At 37.0% G+C, this 20,161-nt stretch overlaps 1 protein-coding gene across 7 annotated transcripts in view; it reads right to left on the reverse strand.

The window, feature by feature from the left end:
• ANKS1B (ankyrin repeat and sterile alpha motif domain containing 1B) overlaps nucleotides 1-20,161 on the reverse strand; it is a 967,677-nt gene that overhangs the window by 610,046 nt on the left and 337,470 nt on the right. For 6 of the 7 annotated variants that reach the window (XM_069490549.1, XM_069490547.1, XM_069490546.1 and 3 more), the window contains exon 10: nucleotides 10,932-11,097. In XM_069490549.1, the coding sequence (XP_069346650.1) occupies nucleotides 10,932-11,097 (166 nt within the window). Of the gene's footprint in view, nucleotides 1-10,931; nucleotides 11,098-20,161 lie in introns of those variants that run through there. The other variant, XM_069490550.1, reaches the window with a different exon arrangement.

The following is a 20,161-nucleotide window of genomic DNA, read 5'->3' on the forward strand; positions in this document are numbered from 1 at the left end:
GGTTTCAACCACATACGAAAGAAGATAATCTAAATTAAAACATTATGAAGTATAAGCAAAAATAGTAGTTAAAAACCTGCATCTTTAATAGATGAAGGGTCATTGCAGAAGTTTCAGGGGAGTGATACAATCATAGTTGTGATTTTAAAGATTACTTTGGCTGCAATGTGAACAATAAATTCAAGAAAGGCAAATACATCAATAGGAGGTTATTAAAGTAATCCAGAAGAATGACTGGTGATGACAAAGATTCAGAGATTCAGATAACTTTGAGGGATTGAGAGCAAATTACAGAATTACTCTCATCTTACTACTCATTTCAATTAAAAACCACAAGCCTGATGACAGACTGAACATGGGGGTGGCAAGAGTGACACTCAGGGTGCTGTAGTCAGATGAACAATTAAGTCATTTACTGAGATGAGGAACCTGGCATGAAGAAGAGAGGGGGAAGACACTAGAGTTTAGCTCTGGATATGTTAGGGTCAAGGGACCTTTGGGACATATAGGTGGAGACATTGAATAGACAGTGGATAGATGGATGGATGGATGATAGAAGGAAGGATGGATGGATGGATGGATGGATGATGGATGGAGGATGGAGGGAGGATGGATGGATGGGCTTGGAGTTAAGAGAAATGGCCTGGACTAGAGAGAAATATGCAGGAGTCTTCAGCATGTTGATTATAACAGAAGCCATATATAATCAAGATAACTTGGGAAGAGAAAAAAGTAAAAAGAATAGGTAAGAATATTTCTGAGCCATGAGGAAAACTCCCAATTTTTATAGCCATGCAGAAAAATGTCAGCTGTCAACATAGAGAGGGGGCAGCATAACAAGATGAAAATCTGCCTTGGAAGGCAAAGGGAAGAAAGGGTGTCCAGATGGAGATGTCACCCACCTGTGCTGAGATGTTAAGAAAAAATGAGGACTAAAAAATGTCCTTTGGGATTTTATGACATCAAGGTCATCAGTATCTTTAGAAAGCATATTTCAACAGAGCAGTGGGGAATGGAAACCTGACTAAGGTGGGCTGAGAAGTGACAAGGAAGAAAGAAAATGGACATACTGAGAGTTTGGGGATAAAGAGAGAACAGTACCTGAGTCATCAAGTGAAGTCAAGAAACTTTTTACTTGTTTAGTTACTGCTTTTATTGTTAGTTGTTGTTATTGTCTTTCAAATAAAAAGGACTTCAGCAGATTTAAAGGTTTATGTGCATGATCCAGTAGAATAGGACAATGAAAAATACAGGAGAGAGAAAGAAGGAATGCAGGGGTGAAATGCCTGAGAAGGCAGAGTTCTGGAACGCAGAGGATGGAGCCAATCTTGGACAGGAGGAGGAAAATCCCTCTATTTTAACAGGAGGCAGGAGCAAGAGGATGGATACAAGACAGTTGTGTTTATACACTTAGTGGAGACCGTTAACAAAGTTCCATCTGATAGCTTCTCTTTTCTTTATGAATTAAAATATACGAGGCCATCTGCTGAGAGTGAAAGACAAGGTAGGAAAAGTATCTGAGGTTTGCAGAGAGTCACGGAGAGCGAGAATGGAATGTGAAGGAGTGTGGGAAGTCCACTTGAATTTGATGAGCATGAATTTGTGAATTAATGAATGTTTACATCATTATTATACATTCTCTGACATTACAGGAGAAGTTCCCCAACAGATGTGATGCACATCATAAAAAATCTAGATGCCCACATCATCAATTTAATAAGAGTTCATTGTATTTTTAGAAATCCTATTAGTCTGCTATTCATATTATTCACACACAGTGCAAGTAAAATTGATTTGATTGGAGAAAGAGTATAATATTCTTTGCTTAGAATTTTCTTTTTCCAAATATAACAAACTTCCATCAATTTGAGCTAATTGAGATGATTACATTTTCAAATTAGTAAACTGTCTACATGGATGGAGGACACGGTTAATTTACCAGGATTTTAGTTCAGGTACTGCTGTTCCAATATTCTCTCTTTGCCCCTTCATAAACTAGCACTGGGTTACAAATTTACCGTGTAGATAGCTGCTTTGATAAATGGCTAAGACAGCACCAAGCACAGAACAAATGCCAAATAATTAATTACTTGTGTGATAAAAATGGTCTTATCAGTAAGGCCGGTAATTTGTATGTAAAAGAATACTTCCAAGGGGCTAGAAAATAGTTTGCTCTCTTAAATGAGTTAAACATACCCACAGAAATCATGTTGACATTACCCACTTGATTAGCACAGATAAACATTTGTTCTAGTCCAGTCTGAATTCTTTTAATTTCAAAATTTTGGCATTAGAATTAAGGAAGCTTCACCATTTCAAAAAATATTTGGGTATAAACAAGTGACAGAATCACCCTCACACTCCTGCCTATTTCAGATGTTGGGGGAGGTGGAGTGCAGTGTGGAGGATTATTCTACAGATGACATTTCCATTTCAGGTTAACCACAGTCCAGTAAGCACATGAGCAAATTGAACAGAGGTAAGCAAGACCCACACTATCCAGGCATGCAGCTACTGGGTGTGCCCTTTTTCACCAGAGATCATCTAGTTCTCTTTCAACTGGACTGGAGACAGACTTCACTGGTATTGTTGTAAATTTCTCATTAATCAAAATGGATTTATTGGGCATCCATCGTGCGCAAAGCCTGTACTAAGTGATTCAAAATAACAGGTTGCCTAGTTACCGTAAAATGGAAAAATTCCCCTGGCAAGGTTAAAATTAAGGGAAAGGGAGATTTAAAAAAATTATCTTTGATGGCATCTGACTATTTCATAAAGGCTTTTACTGCCATTACAGCCATTTTCTTTTAAAGATACTATTCATTCATTTATGTAATTATTCATTCATTTATACAACTGAGTCATAACCATGATTACACATGGTCCTTTGCTTGATGCTATAAGAGAAACAAATAGGATTAAAATATTGGCTGCAAAGACATGAGTCTTAGAAAATTTTCCAAGCAAGTACTGGACTACTCTTGATCTTTACTTGATGAACCCAGTACTAGAGCAATAATACCATTCTTCACTCCATATGAAATCTGTAGTCATCGAGGCATCAGTAAAAAGTTCCTTAAAAAAAGTATCCCTCATTTATTTCCTGGTTGAAATGAAATCTTGCTGAATATAGATCAACTAATAAGTTGCTTTCATACTTAAATTGTGGATATGATGACTTTTTTCTTGTGGTCAAGATGAGACCTATTTTACACTAGCTCATCTAGTTAATACACACAAGAAGAGACCACAGAAAGGGAATTTCACTATGACTTCCAAAGAAAATGTATATTGTATATATGGGCATGGCATTGCCAGTCACAACCCAGACCCTCAGCTGCTTAGCCTCTGAGATAAGCAGGCCAGGCTAGTTCTGGTCTGTATGCACAGACCCAGGCATTCTTGTCAGTGTTTCCCTACTATGCATTGAATTTGTGTGCTGAGTTATAGTCCCTATATTGGTTTCCCAGGGCTGCTGTAACAAAGCACAATCATCCTCCAGTATCCCTGGGCAATTGGGTCCAGGACCTCCCAAGGATACCAAAATCCATGGATACTTAAGTCCTTTCTATAAAATGGTGTAGTATTTGCATATAACCTACATATACTCCTCTATACTTCAGATCATCTCTAGATTATTTATAATACCTAATGAAATGGAAATGCTATATACATAGTTGTTACACTGTATTGTGTAGAGAATAATGACATGAAAAAAGTCTGTACATTTTCAGTACAGACACAACCATCCGTTTTTGCTCTTCACCTATTTTTAATTTGCAGTTGGTTGTATCCACAGATGTTGGAACCTGCAGCTACAGTGGGCCAGCTGTACTACCAACTGAGTGCCTTAAGCAACAGGAATTTATTGTCTCATAGTGCTGGAGACTGAAGGTCCAAAATCAAGTTGTTGGCAGGATTAGTTCCTTCTGAGGGCTGTGAGGGAGAATCTGTTCTAGGCATCTCTCCTTGGCTTGTAGCTGGCTGTCTTTTCTCTGTCTCTTCACATTGTCTTCCCTCTATGTGTGTCTGTCTCTGGGTCCAAATTTCCCTTTTATAAGGACACCAGTCATGTTTGATTAGTGCCCTCTTAATGACTTGACTTTATCTTGGTTACTTCCATAAAGACTCTATCACCAAATTCTCTAAATAGGGTCATATTCTAAGGTACTAGAGTTGGGATTCCAACCTTTCTTTTTGAGGGAAGGGCGAGGGAGTGCACAATTCAACTCATAAAGGTCCATCTCTAGACCTGGTCATCCCTCGATATCTCTCCCTCAATCTTTCTCTCTCTCTCTCTCTCTCTCTCCAGGAAAGCTTCCAAGCACAGTTCCTCTGTAGAGTAGTAATCCCCATTTTGTCTGTAAACCTAAGCCATGTTATTCAACACAGTTAACCTAAAGCTATGGAATGCATTCCCTGAGATATGATTCTTTCATTTCCTTGTCTACTTATTCTCCAACTGTGAGTATCTCCAAGAGGAGAAGGGATGAGCTTCACTCCTACACACCCCTCAGCTTTGTTTCTCCTTCCCCTTCTTTGCCAGCATTGCCTTTGTCCTAGCCACCAATGTTTCTTGCTGAGATTGCACACGGATCTGCTAATTAATCTTCCTGCTTCCAACCTCATCTCTGTCCAATTTGTATTCCACATTGCTTGCAGAGACTTCATTCTAAAGCAAAAACATGATCATGTCACATCTCTGCTTCAGGTCTGTCAGTGGTTCACGTCTTCTGTCAGATGAAATACAAACTTCTGTATATCACTTCTCATTCTTTGTGCCTTCTACCCTGGTAGCATTCTATGTTCCAACCATGCTAAGTGGGCATAGCCTCTGAACACGCGCTGTTTGTCCACACCTCTGGATCTCTGCACACACTGTCCCTTGCCTGGAGTGCCATACAGCTCCCATTCACCCATTGAACTCTTCCTTCCTTGAGGCTGAGATCAGACAGCATCTTCTCCAGCAAGCCCTCATTCTCATCCCTCCCCTTCTACCCTCTTGGGGTACCTTATGCTTACCTCACTCACTGCACTTGTTATCCTTAATTTTAATACATTCTAAGCTCCTAAATGTCAAAACTTGGACCTTTCACTTGGTTTCTTCTGCAACATTCTAGCACAATGCCTAGAATAACAGAGGTACTCAATAAACATTTATTGAATGGATCAGAAACTATAGGATAGTTACCCACCCAGTTCAATTTGAGGGCCTCTAAAAGATTCATGTGCATCAAGAAATGTCTCCACATCTGTAAATCCTACCTTCAGGCAATAAAGGACTTAGCAACAAAGTGAATACATGGTAACTCCAACAGAGGTCAGTAACTTCCTAAAGTTCATCAGCTCGGTTAGTTTTCCCTAAGGCAGAAATGCAGAGCTAGTTATGAGTCATAAGGGACTAGTCATAGCAGTGTGAGAGACTTGGAAGTAATAAGATTGATGCAAGACCTAAGCTACGGGTTGATGAAATCAGCAGAGGAAAAACGCAAACTCTTTCCTCACCCAGCCAGAAAAGAGACAGTTACATTGATGCTCTCTTCTACCTATTATGGTGTGTATGGAGGACAATACCGTGGGGTTCACTTGCTAAGGTTCCAGATAAAATTGAACAGACACTACTCTGATCAGTATACATCCCTATTCACATAATTTAAAAAACAGCATACAAAACTTCCATTTTAATTCTGGACTACCTCAGCCCTAGAGTTCACAATTACAGTCTAAAGTGCAAAGACTACCAATCTTTATTAATTAAGCCTGGGTCAACTGAGCAAACTGGCTTCTTATATACTAAATCCAAGTGATTAAACACAATTGGGGAATGTCATATATCCATGTAAGTTAACTCTTACCCACTTTTAAGCAACAACAACAACAAAACAACTCAGGCATTGTAGGAGTCTATATTTTCCAAAAGTGGCTGCAAGAATATCTTCTTGCTGGGCGCAGTGGCTCAAACCTGTAATCCCAGTACATTGGGAGGCCAGAGTGGGAGGATTGCATGAGGCCGGGAGTTCCAGACCAGCCCAGACAACATAGCAAGACCTCATCTCTACAAAAAAAAATTCAAAAATTAGCTGAGTGTGATGGTACATGCCTGTAGTCCTACATACTTGGGAGGCTGAGGTGGAAAGATCGCTTCAGCCCAGGAGTTTGAGGTTACAGTGAGCTATGATCATACCACGGCACCCCAACAAGACTCTGTCTCTAAATAGATATTTAATATTTTTTAAAAAGAATATCTTGTGATAATGTGCCTTCAGTTAACACTCTCCGATCAAAGGGAGGAAGGAATTAAATTCCCTCCACTTAGATATAGGCAGGCTCTTGACAAACAGCAGTGATGTTGCCTTCCAAGGTTAAGTCATAAAGGTAATGCAGCTGCTGCCTCATTCTCTTAGGATGTTGCCCTTAGAATCCCATTACACACCATGAGAAGGTCCAAGGAGGCCATGCCAGCCATATGGGTAAGAACCTTGAGAGTACATCCTCCAGCACCTAGTCAAGTTGTCCCAGATAACACCACTTGGAACAGAGACAAGCTCTCCCTGCAGAGCCCTCCCCAAATTATATATTTAAAAAAAAAATGACTTGCTGTTTTAACTCACTAAATTTTGAGGTGGTTTGTTAGCAGCAACAATAACCAGAATAGATTTTCATAGTCAGAAATGAGGTGCTGCCAGAATGAAAACTTAAAACAAGTGGCATGAGCACTGAGACTGGGCAACAGGTAGAAGCTGGAAAAGCCTCCAAGCCAGTGACTGTGAATGCCAAAATAAAGGGCCAAGGAGAAGATTTGTGGAAGCCTGCAGAGCTACAAGAAAGCAGTTGGTGAAAACATAAAAGAAAGAAAATGTAATTGGAAACTGAAAACAAGGACTCTCTTCTCTCTGCAGTCTTTTTCTTAGATGTGATTATTTACCCATCACAAAATCTAAGACTCACTCCCTCTCTCTCTCTGTGCATACACAAAGATGAGGTCATGTGAGCACATGGTGAGATGACAGCCTTCTATGAGCCAGGAACAGAACTCTCACCAGAACCTGACTATGCTGGTGTCCTGCAGATTTCCAGCCTCCAGAATAAGATAATAAAAATGATACAGCTGCCACCTGGTTATTTGGAGATGTTTACTTTGAGAATATAGCCAGTATGTCTGGAGGAAACCCAGGCAGTCCATGGAGAGGAAAAAAGGCCCCTAGCCTATAGCCTTAGCCAAGTTCTCAGTTTATAGCCAATATCAACTTGCTGGACATATGAGTAGACTATCTTAAAAGTGGTCCTCTATTCCTCAGTTGAGCAATCCCAGCTCAAATGATATAGCACAATCAGTCCCTGACAAATGAAACCTGCCAAACTTGTAGATATGTGAGCAAAATAAATGACTGGTGTCACTATGTTTCTGGGTGGCTTGTTATTAGCAAATAGATAACTGATACAGGTTTCATCTCCTTTATAAAGTCTTCCTCAAGCTCTTAGGTAAAGTTAAATGTTCCTCCTTTCTGCTCCCTAAACACTCTGTGAAACATTATTTTAGCATTTATTATAATCTATTGAATTTAAGTGTTCACTTTTCTGCCTCCCTGTGAGCTCAAGAGCAAAGTCATGACTTTTTTGAGAAAGTACCTCCTTAATATTACTTTTATCCCATTCCCCCTCTCTCTCCTTTTTCTGGAACTTTGATTAGACATGTGAGAACTTCTCAGAGTCTTATTAAGTCTTGTTACCAAGTCTTGTTATCTCCTCTTTCCTGTTTTCTACCTCTTTATCTCTCTGTAAAACATTCTGAAAAATTTCTTCTGGCCTAATTTCCAGTTCACTAAATCTCTCTTTAGCTGAATCTTATCTGCTGTTTCACCCAACCATTGAGTTTTAAATTTTGGGTTTGTTTGTGTGTGTGTGTGTGTGTATGTATAAGTTATTGTTTTTTTAATTTATAGAAATGTATTTTTTTCTCTTAAATATGCCTGCAAGCTTATCTTTTCTTTATAATAGCACAGTCATTTTAAAGTCTATACCTGATAATTCCAGTATTTGAAGTCTTCCCAGGTATGGATCTGTTCTTCTTCATTCCCATTGGTTACTGTTTGAGGCTCCTTTCCTTGTAGACTTAATTACTATAAACTACTAATTTTAATAGGGAAAGTATGTATAGGAATTATTTGGGGCCTAGGAAGAGAGTACATTCTTCTCTAGAGAGATTATATTTGCTTCTGCTTGATGCCTGAGGCTATTACTTTAAATTCACGGATTGACATTTTTTTTTGGACCATCTAGGTGATGTGAATTTTGGGTAAATGTGTAAGAAGGCCAGTTAGTTGTAATAACTCCTCAGGAATTTCCCCCCTTGTTCTGCTCACAACAAATCATCTTTCCTTGCAGTTCCTTTGGGGTGGGAGATATGGAACAGGATTATTTCTGATTCCTGTGGGGACATAGCCGTGGGAATCTCAGATCTAAGGGAGAAAAATTTTATATTAGATTCCCCACACTGGATAGGCACAGAAATTTGTTTTCTGTGTCCTAATCTACAGAGGCCTTGAGCACGAAAGTTCAACAGCAGGTTTAGCAAATTCCCTCAGGAGAAAAGTAGCTTTAGTGCTGCACTTGCTTCCTGCCCTCCCCACTGTTTTAGCCTGATTATTTCTTACTAACCTACTGATAAAGAGAAGTTCCTAATTTAGATGTGATTCGATGTATATAATTTTCCTGTCAGCATTTTGATGCTTTTAAGAAGTTTTTCTTTTCTATATTTTTATCCAGCCTTTTTATTTGTTTTCAGGAGGAGAGCTGATCTGAGCCTAATCAGCCTTGTTACCTGGGTCCATGTCTTTTTCATCTTTGTATGCTCAGCATTCGGAACTGTGCCTGGCAAATGTGGGAACTCAATTAATTTTTTAGCCTTGATGAATAAATAGCTACTTCTTCCACTTTTTCCTTCCTTCTTCCATCATATTCCTCTACCCCCTGTGCCCTAATTAAAGCTCCTTGACATTTTTGCATATATATTTCCTGCACTTTCCTAGTTTAACTGAGCATTCCCCCTGAGTACACAATTTCTCTTGTTACCTTTCTTATGAAAGAGTTCTCATTCTTACCCATTTTCCAAAGATTATGGCCAGCATTTTCATTCTTCATGAGTGCTTCCGTGTCACTCATTATTCTTCTGCCTTTATCCAAAATACGCTGCTCATCTGAAGTTTATATTATCCTGTTATGACATTCGTTTTCTGATTTTATTGCTGTCATGTGGACTTCCACATATCTTTAGGGTTTCATCCCTTGGTTCACAATTTCTACTCCACCTGATCCCCTAATATAAGGCAGCATGTAGCATAGTGTTTAAGAACACAAGCTGGACAACTCAAGTTCAAGTCCCAAATCCATCTCTTATTAACATGTAAACTTGGGAGGCTACCTAATGTTTCAGTGCCTCAGTTTCCTCATCTGTAAAATGGAAATAATGACATTGGAACCTCACAGCACTGTAAGAATTATATTAAATAATGCATATAAAATACTTAGAATGGTATCTGACATACAGTAAATGCTCAATAAATTCTAACTATTTTCATTACTATGCTCTTATCTTACCCTAAAAATCTTCCTTCTTCATTTTATGATGTATACAACACTCTAGCCTCAGTAATGCTCAAAAATCTATTTGTTCACCTCTGCAAAATCCCCTAGCCTATTATCTACAATGGCTTTTCTGAATTTTACTTTAATCCTTCTCAAGATCTAGCACTTTCCTTCTGCCAATGACCTTTTATTTTACCCCAAAATTGAATCCATTTGGAAATACATATTTCATAATTTCTCTGCATTCACAACCATGCTCTCTTCTCTCCATTCTCTGGGGAAGCAATGCCTGCATTTTCTTTGACTAGCGCAGTCTTAACTTCTACCTGTTCTGTTGTATCTTTTCATTCTTTATCTTCAATAGCTTGCTCCACAAGAAAATTCCACCAACTTCTAAACTTGACCAAGTCTTATTTATCTCAAAATAAACTAGCCATTTCCCTCTTGAACCTGCTTTCTTCTTATGTTACCACCACCCCTCTTCTAATCTTCTTGATAGGATAATCTGTACTCTCCACTCTGTTTCCTTATTCCCCATTTCCCACTGCCTTACTGTTAACTTCCAGAAATATGCTGTCACCACATCGCTTCTGAAATTTATTATTCAAAAGTAAGCAGAAATTGGATTGCTAAACCAAGAAAAGCCTCTCTTCAGAACTTTTCTTATGACTCCTTTGCAGCATTGAATATACTGATCCCTCACTTGAAACTCTCCTCCTTCATTAGCTTTCATGTAATTACCCCGCATTCTTTATCAAAGGAGGTGCTGAAGTCATGGAAAACAAATAGAATGGTAGTCAAAAATCCATTTTCAAGCACAGGCCTCACCACTTACTGATCTTAAATAAGCCACAGCTCCAATTTCTGTATCAGTAAAATGGAGATATTTGTCATGCTTTGTTCACTAGTTTATAATGTGAATAAATAAAATAATGGATCTGGTAATGCCATGAAAGACATAAAATATTTAAAGTAGCTAAGTACATTTTGATAATGGACAGGATGCAGAAAAGTATATAAAAGACTCTTGCTACCAAATCAGCTATGAAGTCCTGAAAGACCCAGAGCTTTATATCTGACTGAGAAGGTTTTTTACTATTAAAAGGTTTAAAAGTACCTTCACCAAGGCAGTACCATACCCATGAGAGCTCTTACCAGGAAGTTAAGAAACTTAACATAAAGAAAACCACTAATTTACCTGGACTCACTTCAAAATGCAAAAATGATTATTGGGCATACACGGAGGCACTTTCCTTTTGACAACAGAGTGGACAATGAAAATATTAGTGATGCATCTTCACATACATGCATGCAAATTGAATTGCTCCAATGGTAAGAAACATTACCAGTTCTTGGGGAAGGTGCCCTTGTGATTTCTAAGGAGCAAGGTTTCTTTGTAACAGCTGTGTCCATGAGATCACACAGAAAGTTCTCATTTTCTGAAGGAAATGTATCCAGAGAAGCAGATGGCACAATTTCCATAGTGTAATTTCTCTTCTTTGGATAGGACTCCTGAAAAGAAGAAAAAATTAAAACAGCTTTGTGATAAAGACACAGCCTCGTTTCATTTATAAAAACTAGAAAAGATAATTAGGCTCATCAGTTCTTCCAAAAGTGATTGAGAGCTGATGATTCATCTGTTTGAATAAGTCATACAATTGTGTAACCCCAATATCACCAGTGATATTTTTAGAAGGGTCCTTATAATTGAGTTCCTCTGAACTTATTACTGAACTACTAAAAGTCTTGCCCCTTTTTTTGTAATATGTGTCTATAATCTAGCTGTGGTATAAACTGTCATTTAACTAATCAACAGTCATTCACCAAGACTCTCCTGCTTTGCCTGCCTCGTGTAGATGGCCACAGGACTCAACTTTGGCCAGTTAGACACAAGGGGAGGTTGGCTGAAAGGCATCTGGAAAAAATATTTTTCCCCAGAGAAGAAGCTTGTAAGGAAGCTCTTCCAGAGCCAAAGCTATTGCTAGACTCCCCTCTCTGGATGCAGTTTTGATATCTGGAGCTGGGGCAAGCATTTTGTGACCATAAGGCAAGAAGCCTAAGATCAAAAAGGAAGAAGCCAAGAATGAAAACAGAAGGAGAAAAAGACTCTGGGACCCAGATGATATCATTGAGTTGCTCAAATAGAGCCAGGATCAGTTTCTCCCGGCTTCTTAAGTAAATAATAATATTCTTATAGTTTAAGCCATCACTAATTGGATTTTCTGTCATTCAGAGTTACAAATATTACTATCCAGCATACTAGTATTCTTCTTTGTGAATACTGTTAACTGTTAATATTTTCTTTGTGAATACTGTTAATATACTAAGGTTACTCTTTTCAGGTTAGGACAAAATTTAGGTCCAATTCTATCTATATTACTGATTCTTCAATATATTGTAAAACTGGAATTCATTTCATTTTAAAAGATCTTAATTTCTCATACATAAGGCATTAATTGGTCAAAAAATGTTTATTGGGGATTTCTCTCTCTCTCTCCATATATGTGTGTGTGTATGTGTGTGTGTGTGTGTGTGTAGATAGATATATATATATATATATATATATATATATATATAACTATGCTAAGTGCTGGAGATTTTTAAAAACTTATAAGATATAATCCTTGCTCTCAGAAAGTTCATAGTCTGATGAAGAAGAGAGAATATCTGCACGATGAATTTCACAATCAATCATGTTGTATTTCTGATACAGATGTTCCTCAAGTTACAATGGGGCTATGTCCCAATAAACTCATTGTTAAGTTGAAAATATCATAAGCCAAAAATGTATTTCATACACCTAACCTACCAAACATCATAGCTGAGCTTGGTCTACCTTGAATGCACTGAGAATGCTCGCATTGGCATTCTGGCAACACAGTACACTGTAGAGAGAGTCAGTTATTCACCCTTGTGATGCTGTGGCTGCCTGGGAGCTGCGGCTCACTGCCACTGCCCAAAACCACGAGAGACCATCTAGCACAGGGCATATCTCTAACCCAGGAAAAGATAAAAACTAAAAATTCAAAGTACTATTTCTACTGAATGTGTATCACTTTCACACCATCAGAAAGTCAAAATACTTTGCTATTGAGAAAAAGACAAATAAGAAAGTCAAAATCGTTGACGCAAACTATCATGAGTCTGGGACTATCTGTCCTTGTTACTTTTATGAAGTATACTTCACTACTGAGAAAAAGACAAATAAGAAAATAAACTCACATTTTCAAAAAATCTTCCAAAATATATTGAAGCGTTGATAAAGATTTAGTATGAGCTCCTACTTTTTCTATAATGATATTTATAGTACATTAGAGTTAAAGGTCAGTGTAATTGCTTTCAGGGAATACCAGACCCTTACACATCAGAGAGTCAATTATTGTCAATCTACTGTATTGAAAGCAGAAAATTGAGAGTAATTTATTTTTAACAACAAAGGGTGACAAAGTGGAAGACATCCAGAGGAAAGCAATCAGGATGGCATATAATTTTAAAACCATCTCAGAACAGAAATGATGAAAGGAACTGCCGTGTTCTACCCAGAGAAGTCTTACAGCCACATAATAGTTGTCTCAACATATTTGAAAGGTTATCCCTCAAGAGCTATCCCACAAAGGGGTTGGGGTAGAAGTTGCTGTGATAGACGCAGTGGAAAGCTCTTAAAGGCAAAAAAAAAAAAAAGACTAATGTTTATTAGTCAAGAAAGGCAAATTTGGATTAATATAAAAAATAATTTCCTAGGAATTAATAATATTGCTTATCTTTTATAACAGAAATACACTAATAAAATAGTCAACAAATAGTACCAGAAAGCAACAGAAAGAACTCTTCATTACTGAATATCTTGCAGCAGAATTACCTCTTGATAAAATCATGGATGAGACCTATTGTACAGTGAGTACACCAGATGACGGGGAGCTCCATGAAGGCTGGAGTTTGTCTTCTTCATCACTCTATCCCCAGAATCTAATACAGGTCCTGCACATAGTAGGTACTCAGCAAATATTCACTGATCAACTGAACAGTCTCTAGTGTCCGCTAAACAAATCTAACTATCAGTGAGGGAAATAATTATGTCTTTTTGAGATGTAAATTATTTTGCCTTTCAGTTTGGTTATTATTGTTTATCATTTTGCATATCCAAAGTGAAAAACTTAGGATGACAACAATAAGATTATAAAGAGCTTATGAAAAAAAAAAGTCTCCAGCTAAAACCCTAGTGCATCCTGAAATTAATCAGAACAACTCATAGATTTGGTTAAGTTGGAATTTTACCATTTATATGAAGAATTATGGGGATTTTAAAAGCCTTTTAAACTACTTTGAAATTTAACCACATAGGCTGGGTTAATTTGCTTTCCCCCTTAAAAAGGAAGAATATTTATTAGAGAGTAATTAGAAAATATAAAGAGAGAGGAAAAAAGATCACATGAAAACCCAGCATTCTGAGATAACTAACGGTAACATTTTGGTGTACATCCTCCCTGACCACTTCACTCTGTAACTGTGTGTGGACATGTGGGTGTGTGCAAAAGGAAAGAAAAGTATTTTAAATAACAATGAAGTGTTCCCTCTTCTACTTCCTACTTCTACTTTTGAAGTGCTATAATTTCTCCTTGGAACAGAAGTTTTTGTACTTCCTGGCTTCCTGAAGGAAGGTGAGACACCCCACAGGGAAGAGGATGGTAAAAGCAATACAGTGAAACTGCTTTTGTAATTAAATATTTCTTATTGTCAAAAAAGAGAGGCATTCAACAAAATGCCTGACAAATACCCATTAAATGAGGATACATATAGAAGACAATAAAAAAAAAAAAAATGAATCCATGTGTGTCCACCACTCAGTTTAAGAGACAGAACATTACCACGATATTATTGAAACCTGCCCCCACCCCACCCCCACCTGCGCTCTGCTTTCCAATCCCACCTTTCTTCCTCCCCTACCAGGGCTAAATGCTTTCTGAACTTCGTGTTCTTAATTCCCTGAACTCTTGTTAAATTTTAACTATATATCTAAGGATCAATAAAGAAGAAATTTTTTAGTACCATATGCTTTTGAACCTTATATATGTATATAGTATAAAATGCTCCTGTTCTTCTATGATTATGTTCAATAAATATTATGTTTCCAAGTTTATTTTCAATATGGTACAGGAGTCCACCTTGAAAAGATATACACAATTCATTAACACATTTCTCCTAACAATGGAATTTTAAATGTTTCCCAGGTGTTTGGCTATTGTAAACTAAAAATAAAACACCAAGCTCCCCATCCATACCCAAACAGATGCCCTCCTGGCCAAGAAGACCCCAGAAAAACCTTAAAACTGAGTTCCCAGTCATGAAGGGAAAGGGAATTTAGACCTGCCTCCTTTTTAAGACTCCACTCCCTTTTGGAGTTTAGACTAATTGCAAAATTATGCCTGCAGGCCATCAATTTGCTTAAGAGATCACTTTGAGTGGGTATATTGTGGCTTGCTATCTGATTAATAGACTCCTTTATCTTAACTCAAAGATTCCTTTCTACTGACTCCAAGTCTTATTTGTTTAACCAATTACAAATCAAAGAATCTCTGAACCCACCTATAATCTTTATGTATAAAACCAAACTGTAACCTGACAGCCCTTGGGACCACTTATTTAAGGCTTCTTGGATTTGTGCATCTCTGGCCATTGTCACTCATATTGGCTAAGAATAAACTTCTTTACGTTATTTTACAGAGTTTGTTTTTTCTTTCCGTTAACATTATTAAGGACAATGTTGCTATAAATTTTCCCATACAAAGTCTCTTGGAACAAGTAAGCAGGGTTATGTTATCTATTCCAGTAGTCATGGGGCAGAGTCAACAACAGATACCAGATGAGAAAAATGAATGAAATCAAGAGTTCTACACATACAGAAATTTACAGCAAGAGGTGATTATGAGAACTAAAATTGTATGCCCTGTAGATTCCATATACTCTTAAGGAGGGAACTGCATTTTCCCACCCAATGGCATGAGAGTTCAAAGAATTTTCTGTAAATCTTATAAAGACATTATATATAAGCATGTAAAGACATTATATATCATATTTCTAATCTGACATTTACCTCTAATAATGTATGAACTCTTTTGAAGAACAAATATATGTCTACATGATAAATTTAAGGTTAGGTCCCAATATACACATGGTCAGTCCTATCCTATTGAAATTTTAATGTTTTGCTTTTAAAATAAAATTCTTATTTATATACATTTGCTTACATCTTCCAACTATTTATTTTGAAATAGAATTCCTGTGACAACAAATACATACCATATGTTTGCATATAATTGAATCTATTTCTGGCCTTTTTTCATTTTTATGTATAAATGATATTGAGAATTGTATATATTTATGGGGTGAATGTGATATTTTAATACAAGCATACAATGTGTAATGATCAAATCAGACATTTATGTTTTTTGGTTAACAAAATTCTAATTGCACTCCTCTAGTTATTTTGAAACATACAATAAGTTATTATTAACTATAATTGCCCTATTTGCTACCAAACACTAGGTACTAATCCTTCTATCTAAATGTATTTTTGTACCCATTAAACTATTTTTTCATTCCCCCTCCTCACTACCCTGCCCACCTCTGGTAATCACCATTTACTCTCTAACTCCACAAGATCAATTATTTTTAGCTTCCATGTATGAGTGAGAACACGTAATATTTGCCTTTCTGTATGTGGCTTCTTTCACTTAAAATAATGTCCTACAGCTCCACCCACATTATTGCAAATGACAGGATTTCATTCTTTTTAATGGCTGAGTAATATTCCATTGTGTATATCTACCACATTTTCTTTATTTATCTTGGTTATTGTAAATAGTGCTGCAATAAAACATGGCAGTGTAGATATCTCTTCAATATACTGAATTCCTTTCTTTGGGCTATATAGCCAGCAGTGGGATTGCTAGATAACAGGGTAGTTCTATTTTTAGTTTTTTGGAAAAACCTACATACTGTTTTCCATCGTGGCTATACTAATTTATATTCCCACCATCAGTGTATAAGCATTCCCCTTTCTCTGTATCCTCTCCAACATCTGTTATTTTTTGCCTTTTTTATAAAGCCATTTTTACCTGGGGTGAGATGATATCTCAATATGGTTTTGATTTGCATTTCTCTGATGATTAGTGATGTTGAGCATTTTTTCATATACCTGTTGGCCATTGTTGTATGTAAGAACTTTCTAATTGGTTCCGTATGTCAGTCTATTCTAGTACAGGCATATTTCATTTTACTGTACTTGCTTTATTGTGCTTCACAGATACTGCATTTTTTAAAACATTAAAGGATTGTGGCAACCCTGCACCAAACAAAGCTATCAGTATCATTTTCCCAAAAGCATATACCCACTTCATGTCTCTGTGTCATATTTTGGTAATTCTCACAATATTTCAAACTTTTTTATTATTATCACCTCTGTTATGGTGATCAGTAATCTTTGCTGTTACTACTGTAATTGTTTTGGGGCACCACAAACCAAGCCCATATAAGTCAGTGAACTGAATCAACAAATGTTTTATGTGTTCTGACTGTTCCATTCATCGATCGTTCCCCCATCTCTCTCCCTACACTTTGGCTTCCCTATTCCATGAGTCACAAAAATAGTGGTATTAGGCCAACTAATAACCTTACAATATCTTCTAAGTGTTCAAGTGAAAGGAAGAATCATATGTCTCTCATTTCACATGAACAACTAGAAACGATTAAGCTTAATGAGGAAGGGATATTGAAAGCTAGATAGGCCAAAAGGTGGGCCTTTTGAGCAAAACAGTTAGCCAAGTTGTGAATGCAAAGGACGAGTTCCAGAAGGAAATTAAAAGTGCTATTTCAGTCAAGATATGAGTGGTAAGAAAGCCAAAGAGCCTCATTGCTGATAGGGAGAAAGTTTTAGTGGTCTGGATAGAAGATCAAACCAGCCACAACATTCCTTTAAACCAAAGCCTAATCCAGAGAAAAGCCCTAACTCTTTTCGATCTCTAGAAAGACTGAGAAAGTAAGAAAGCTGAAGAAGTTTGATAATGGCAGAGGTTGGTTCATGAGGCTCAAGGAAAGAAACCATCGTCATATCATAACAATACAAGGTGAAGGAACAAGTGCTGATGTCTTAGAAGCTGCAGCAAGTTATCCAGAATATCTAGCTAAGGTGAGTAATTAAGCTGGCAGCACTAAACAACAGATTTTCAAAATAGATGAAACAGGTTTCTACTGGAAAAAGATGCCACCTAGAAATTTCATAGCTAGAAGTGAATGCCTGGCTTCAAAGTTTCAAAGGAAAAGCTGAGTCTCTTGCTAGGGATTTAGGTAGCTGGTGACTTACCATTGAAGCCAATGCTCATTTACCATCCCCCAAATCCTAGAACCCTTGTGAATGATGCTAAATCTTCTCTGCCTGTGCTCTATAAATGTAACAACCACCTGGATGACAGCACATCTGTTTACAGCATGGCTTACTGGATATTTTAACCCACTATTGAAACCTACCACTCAGGACAAAAAAAAGATTCCTTTCAAAATATTACTTTTTGTTGACCATGCACCTGGTCACCCAAGAGCACTGATGGAAATGTACAGGGGATTAATGTTGTTTTCATATCTGCTAACACAACATCTATTCTTCAGCTCATGGATCAAGGAGTAATTTTTACTTTCAAGTCTTATTATTTAAGTAATATATTTCATGAAGTCATAGCTGTCATAGATTGTGATTCCTCTGATGAATCTGGGGAAAGTAAATTGAAAACCTTCTGGAAATGATTCACCATTTTAGGTGCCATTAAGAACATTCATGATTCATAAGAGGAGATCAAAATATCAGCATTAACACAAGTTTGGAAAAAGTGCTTTCAACTCATGACTCGAGAGGTTCAAGACTTCAGTGTAGGAAGTCACTGCAGCTGTGCTGGAAATGACAAAAGACGTTGAATCAGAAAGTGGAGCCTGAAGATAAGACTGAATTACATGATAGATGTGAACAGATAAAGAGTTGCTTCTTAGGAATGGAGAAAGAAAATGGTTTCTTGAGATGAAATCTATTCCGGTGGAAATTTTTTGTTCATTGTTGAAATGACAACAAAGGATTTAGACTATTATATAAACTTAGTTGATTAAACAGTTGCAGGGTTTGAGAAGATTGAATCCAACTTTTAAAGAAGTCCCACTGTGGGTAAAATGCTGTCAAACAGCATCACATGCCACAAAGAAATCTTTCGTGAAAGGAAGAGTCAATTAGTGCAGCAAACTTCATTGTTGTCTTATTTTTAAAAAGTTTCATAGCCCCCCCAACCTTTAGCAACCAGCACCCTGATCTGTCATCAGACATCAACATGGAGGCAAAACCCTACACCAGCAAAATGATGACCGCATACTGAAGGCTCAGATGATCATTAGCATTTTTTAGCAATAAAGTCTTTTTTAATTAAGGTATGTACATTGGTTTTTTTAGACATGATGCTATTGTACACTTAATAGACTATGGTATAGTGTAAACATAACTTTTATATACAATGAGAAACCAAAAAGTTCATGTGACTCATTTTATTGCAGTGTTTGCTTTATCATGGTGGTATGCAACCAAACTAGCAAATCTCCAAGGTGTGCCTATACCAGAATCAGAGTCTTGATTACTGGGGCCTTCGAATTGATTTTACTATCTGGTAGGACAAGTCTCTCTTCATATTCATCTTTGCCAAAGCATTCATGATTATCCTTATGTTTATTTAAAAAAAAAAAAATCTTTAAACATTTTGTCACTTTCTCCTCCAATCACTTCCTCTCCTTTATTCCCTGTCAGTAATCAGTATTTCCACATAACCAGTCACTGTAATGACCTGGGGCTATGCTTCACTTCCCATTCTTCCTCAGTGTCATTCCCAATCAACCTTCAAATCCTATACCTTACCATTGAATTATCTCTCAAACACATTTATTTCTCTCTATCCCAGCTACCACCCTAGTCCAGATCACCAGTATAACATCTCAACTTGAACTGCTGCAATAACTTCCAAACTACTCTTCTTATCTCTAGTCCTGCTCTTCTCAAACACTAGCATGGGGTTACTAAGAATACTGTCAAAATAAACTCATGTCCTTTCATCATAACCTTAACTGATGAGAAAATCATAAAATGCTATTGTCATAGTACGTGTTGATCATTTGTAAGCATTTAACATGGTCTCTCATAATATTTCAGAATTTCCTTGCTGAATGATTTCATTAGATGCACTAATGATCCAAACAGTAAACTCATTCAAATAACAAGATCTGAAAGAATAAATTAAGTTTATTGTTTAATAAGTTTAAAACATATTTCCAGTATTCAACAAGATAAATGGGGTTAGTTTCTAGAGACAAGCTTATCTAGCACCTAGCAAAGTTCCATGTTCACAGTAGGACTCTAGGACTATATGATGAAAAAAAATTAATGCATAAAATAATTAATATTTCAATTAGTATTTTATGATCTCATCCTCTGCTAGGATTAAAGCACCATAGGGGCAAGAACCATGACCATCTTCTTCATATAGTATGCACTTAA

Source organism: Eulemur rufifrons, chromosome 16 (assembly GCF_041146395.1).
Source record: "Eulemur rufifrons isolate Redbay chromosome 16, OSU_ERuf_1, whole genome shotgun sequence".
NCBI lineage: Eukaryota > Metazoa > Chordata > Mammalia > Primates > Lemuridae > Eulemur > Eulemur rufifrons.